Below are 5,495 nucleotides of genomic sequence, written 5' to 3' on the forward strand. Positions count from 1 at the left end.
TGTGGGTTAATGCGCCAGACTGCAAAGCCGTTTGAAATGCAAGGTCGGCGGTTCAAGCTCACCAGCTGCTCCTTGGAAACCCTATACAGAGTTGCTATGAGTCACAACTGACTCGACAGCACTTGACAACAACAACAACAACAACATATAGAGTCAAGTGAAACACCCTTAGACCTCCTCATTGAAAAATATCCACCAAAGTGACAACACTAGTTCTGTAAACCCAATTCATCTTCAGCTCTTCAGAGTCTAAAAATCAACTTTTAAAATAATGTTTAAGCTTATTTTTAAATAATTTCACAAATGCCTTAATACCCTCACCCCAATGAGACTTGCTGAAAAAAAAAGAAAGCTTGTTAGTAAATAAGGGTCAATTCTTGCATGAGAGGGTCATTACCAACCTTCTCGGGCTAAATTGTTCTCTAAATTTTAAGATTATAATTCTTAGCATTATTCTTAAAATTGATCTCATCGTATGACATGAAATGACCCACTACTAGATTAGAAGTAGTGTTTCCATTAATTCACTGTTATCTTCTGAGCAACATGCTACAAATCTACATCACCTGGAGAGAGACACCAACGTATCTATGTTTTTCCAGGTGATACAGATGTGTAGCATGTTGTTCATAATAGTGGATTATAGAAACAATATTGTTAATTTAGTAGATGCCTATGTATGGCAAACATATTAACTATGCATTTGTAAATCAGCATTTTTCTCATGTCCCCCTTAAAGAGAAAATATCAGAACAAAACAGGTGTCACCCCATGAAAAAATAAACTTGAGTCCCCATTTCCCATGGATGTGAATTTTAAAGCCTAAACCTAATGGATCTCCAGAGTTGCAATATTCCTGTCTGGAAGTCTCAAACCAAGTATGTAGGAAAATGGATGAGACTTTCGGAGTTTGTATTTTAAAAGAAACCTGTTCTAGTGACCCAAGGAGCTCTGGTAGCGACTGGTAGTGGTTACAAATCGGGCTGCGAAACGCAAGGTCAGCAGTTCGAAACTACCAGCTGTTCCTTGGGAAAAAGATGAGGCTTTCTGCTCCCGTAAAGATTTACAGCCTCGGAAACCCTGTACAGGGTCACTATGAGTTGGAACCGACTACACAGCACATAACCACCACCATTCTAGTGACCTAAAGGGCGCTGTGGGTTAACGCACCAGACTGCAAAGCCATTTGAACTGCAAAGTTGGCGGTTCAAGCTCACCAGCTGTTCCTCGGAAACCCTATACAGGGTCGCTATGGGTCGGAACTGACTCGACGGCACTTAACAACAACAACAAGGCTGATATTGCAATGGCATTCTATTCCTCAAATTAGAAAAATAAATTATTACCTCTCCCCTCCACATAATTATAATTGCTGGGGGGGAAAAATGTGTCCTAGAAAGGAATTTGCCATAAGCTTCTAAATTCAGCTGTTTTAAAAAAACATATGAAAATTTAAACAAGTTAGATTAAATTGGCACTCATTTAATGCTTGCTTGCTGGCTCTTTGCTGGCTCTCATTTCTTTTAGATCACAAAAAGTCGTATTTCCTTACTCCTGCCTCAGCTTTGCTTAGTTATGAGAAATAATTAGTTTATACTTTACCCCCAAGTATGGAGTCCTGGTATGGCGCTGTAGGATAATCACTGGACTGCTAACTGAGAGGTTGACAGTTGAAACCCACCAGCTGCTCCTATGAGTGGGAACTGAGTTAACAGCATTTAACTACCACCACAACCCCAGAAGACAGCTTGTATTTTGTTGGAATATTCCTGTGGGTTTTTATTTGTACACTTATGCCAAGCTTTAGGACTTGGGTACACAGGAATACCTCAGTCTCCGTACAGGTTTCTTTATTAAAGAGGGGGGGGAAATTTTACCAAGATCTTCTTCCTTTAAGTTGTTGATCATGAGAGACTGGAAACTCATCTGAGAATTAAACAAGATTAGGTTAGATACATTTCACATCATCATCATAATAAAGACCAATATGGGTAAAACAACAAAATTAGGGAAAATTGAGAACTCCAAGACAATCATTTTGAGATCAATTACAGCTTTACTTTAAATTTGCATTTATGCACTTACAAAATGTATGCCTGTCCTTAACATTCACTTTAAAGTTCTATGTAAAAATAAACAATTCAATCTTCTACATTTTTTATGGCCCTAAGCTTCCATCGGGCAGGTGTTTCTCAGCTCAAAAAATCTCTATGCACAACAAACTAAGCTAACCAAAAATGCTCGTGGCAGCAAAAGCGCAAACTGCATTAAAGAGAAACCTCAAATTGAGATTTTAAAAATCAAACTTTAGAACTAACCTTTATAATTAAACTAAGTTGTTGAATCTTTCTTTTCATATGCATACACTGCTAAAGACTTCCAACAATAGATTTTGTACTCGGCACAATGACATTTCAAAGAAGAAAAACGAAAAAAAGAGAAAGGAAAAGAGGTTTACGCTGACTCGAGTGCAAGTTTAGTCCACTTCTTCGATGGTGGGTCCCCCGGAGGCTCCAGACCCGCCGCCGCCAGGGCCGCCCTGGTAAAGTTTGCTGATGATGGGGTTGCACACTCTTTCAAGCTCTTTCTGCTTGTGCTCGTACTCGTCTTTCTCTGCCATCTGGTTTCGGTCGAGCCAGTTGATCACCTCCTGACACTTGTCGAGGATCTTGTTTTTGTCCTGCTCGCTAATCTTGCCCCGCAGTTTCTCATCTTCCACTGTCTGCTTGATGTTGTACGTGTAGGACTCCACCGCGTTTTTGGCTGCGACCCGGTCGCGATTGGCTTCATCTTCCGACTTGTACCGCTCCGCCTCCTGCACCATTCGATCAATGTCATCCTTACTCAGACGACCCTTGTCGTTGGTGATGGTGATTTTGTTTTCCTTACCGGTGCTCTTGTCGGCAGCAGTGACATTGAGGATGCCATTGGCGTCGATGTCGAAGGTGACCTCGATCTGGGGGACCCCGCGGGGCGCGGGGGGAATGCCAGTCAGGTCGAACTTGCCCAACAGGTTATTGTCCTTGGTCATAGCCCGTTCGCCCTCATACACCTGCACCAGCACGCTGCTCTGGTTGTCTGAGTAGGTGGTGAAGGTCTGCGTCTGCTTGGTGGGGATAGTAGTGTTTCTCTTGATAAGCGGGGTCATGACGCCGCCCGCCGTCTCGATGCCCAGCGACAACGGAGTCACGTCGAGCAGCAGCAGGTCCTGCACGTTCTCCGACTTGTCCCCGATGAGGATGGCCGCCTGCACCGCGGCGCCGTAAGCCACAGCCTCGTCGGGGTTGATGCTCTTGTTCAGCTCCTTGCCATTGAAGAAATCCTGCAGCAGCTTCTGGATCTTGGGGATGCGAGTGGAACCGCCCACCAGCACGATCTCCTGGATCTGGCCCTTGTCCAGCTTGGCGTCACGCAGCGCCTTCTCCACCGGCTCGAGGGTCCCGCGGAAGAGGTCAGCGTTGAGCTCCTCGAAGCGGGCGCGAGTGATGGACGTGTAGAAGTCCACGCCCTCGTAGAGCGAGTCGATCTCGATGCTGGCCTGCGTAGAGGAGCTCAGGGTGCGCTTGGCGCGCTCGCAGGCGGTGCGCAGACGGCGCACCGCCCGCTTGTTGGGCCCAATGTCCTTCTTGTGCTTGCGCTTGAACTCCTCCGCCAGGTGGCTCACCATGCGGTTGTCGAAGTCCTCGCCGCCCAGGTGGGTGTCCCCGGCCGTGGACTTCACCTCGAAGATGCCGTCCTCGATGGTAAGGATGGACACGTCGAAGGTGCCGCCGCCCAGGTCAAAGATGAGCACGTTCTTCTCGCCGCCCGCGCAGCCCTTCTTGTCCAGACCATAAGCAATGGCCGCCGCCGTGGGCTCGTTGATGATGCGCAGCACATTGAGACCCGTGATGGTGCCCGCGTCCTTGGTGGCCTGGCGCTGCGAGTCATTGAAATAGGCTGGCACGGTGATGACGGCGCTCTGTACCTTGCCCCCCAAGTAGGCTTCGGCGATCTCCTTCATCTTCGTGAGAACCATGGAGGAAATCTCCTCCGGGAAGAAGGTCTTAATTTCGCCCTTGTACTCCACCTGCACTTTGGGCTTCCCTCCTTCGCTCACCACCCGGAACGGCCAGTGTTTCATGTCCGACTGCACCGTGGCGTCCTCGAACTTGCGTCCGATCAGCCTCTTGGCGTCGAAGATGGTGTTGGTGGGGTTCATGGCCACCTGGTTCTTGGCGGCGTCGCCGATGAGACGCTCGGTGTCCGTGAAGGCCACGTAGCTGGGGGTGGTGCGGTTGCCCTGATCGTTGGCAATGATCTCGACCTTGCCATGTTGGAAGACCCCTACGCACGAGTAGGTGGTACCTAGGTCGATACCAATAGCTGGGCCGCGAGCAGACATTCTGGCTGTAAGGCAGGCAAGCGAAGTGACAGGAGAAAACTAGGGAGAGAACAACCCGCGGTGTCAACTAACGGCAGCTTCACAACAGACACCGCGAGCGTGACCAGCGTCTCCTGGATAACTTTGCTAGTAGTCGCTCTTATAGCCACCGCCCAGCCGCCTGCTGGAAACTCCCAGAGCCAATCCACTGCCGGGACCGCCCGCACCAACTCTTTCTGCCCCACCACAGGTCTGCCTGGGTCGGAGTGACTGGCCTGTGGTCCAACAGATTTCAAGTGGGGTGAGGGGCGGACCCCAGCAGGCGCGAGGCAACCAAGGGGCGGCCGTTATGCAAATAATCTCTCCGCGTCTGAGAAGCGCCTCGGAACCTCGAGCGCCGCCTGCAGTTTGGGGACGTTAGGCTCACGCCCCTAGAGCCAATCGTACGCACCCTTTGGAGATCTTTGCCTGTTCTAAAGCGGGATTCGTCAACGCCCATCGGATTGGCTGGGCACGCGGCCAATGAACATCGCGGGATCCTCGGGGAATGGGGCTGGGGCGTGGTGAGGAGAGGTGTGGGGCTAGTAGGGGTAGGTGAAACGGAGATTGTGCGCTCCGTCCTGTTGTGTGGTGTCTGGAGTTCCGAGTAGCTGAGCACGCCAGGGCGGCGGGAGTTCTTTCTGAGTTGTTTGCACTAAGGTAGTGGGGTCGGGACCGACTTTTTGCTTCCGTCTACGCTGTCCAAACGCAGTGGTTACGAATCGGGCTGCGAACCTTAAGATCAGCAGTTCGAAACTACCAGCTGTTCCGCAGGAGAAAGATGAGGCTTTCTGCTCCCGTAAAGATTTACAGCCTCGGAAACCCTGTACACAATGAGCCCGAATCGACTCCACGGCACGTAACGCTGTCCAAGACGAGGAGATGGGCGTTAGCGTAGGCCGGGCGGGAGGGCGGCTTGCCCAGGTGGGGACCAAAATAAATGAAACCGAAGTTCTTTGAACAGGGGTCGGTCTCCGGAATTTCACACTGCGTGCTTCTTCACAGCGTAGCGTCCCCGTTCGTGTTCGATAAAAACTGCGTGGCTGGGAAACCTTGAGTCCCTGGCGATGCGACCGTTTTCCCACGCCGCTTT

At 49.7% G+C, this 5,495-nt stretch overlaps 1 protein-coding gene across 1 annotated transcript; it reads right to left on the reverse strand.

Moving 5' to 3' along the window:
- Nucleotides 1–2,036: 2,036 nt before the first annotated feature.
- On the reverse strand, nt 2,037–4,762 carry HSPA2 (heat shock 70kDa protein 2). The gene has a single exon (XM_006864560.1). The coding sequence runs from the start codon at nt 4,382–4,384 to the stop codon at nt 2,477–2,479; it is 1,908 nt and encodes a 635-aa protein (XP_006864622.1). The 5' UTR covers nt 4,385–4,762; the 3' UTR covers nt 2,037–2,476.
- Nucleotides 4,763–5,495: the final 733 nt, after the last annotated feature.

Source organism: Chrysochloris asiatica, unplaced genomic scaffold, assembly GCF_000296735.1.
Source record: "Chrysochloris asiatica unplaced genomic scaffold, ChrAsi1.0 scaffold00067, whole genome shotgun sequence".
NCBI lineage: Eukaryota > Metazoa > Chordata > Mammalia > Afrosoricida > Chrysochloridae > Chrysochloris > Chrysochloris asiatica.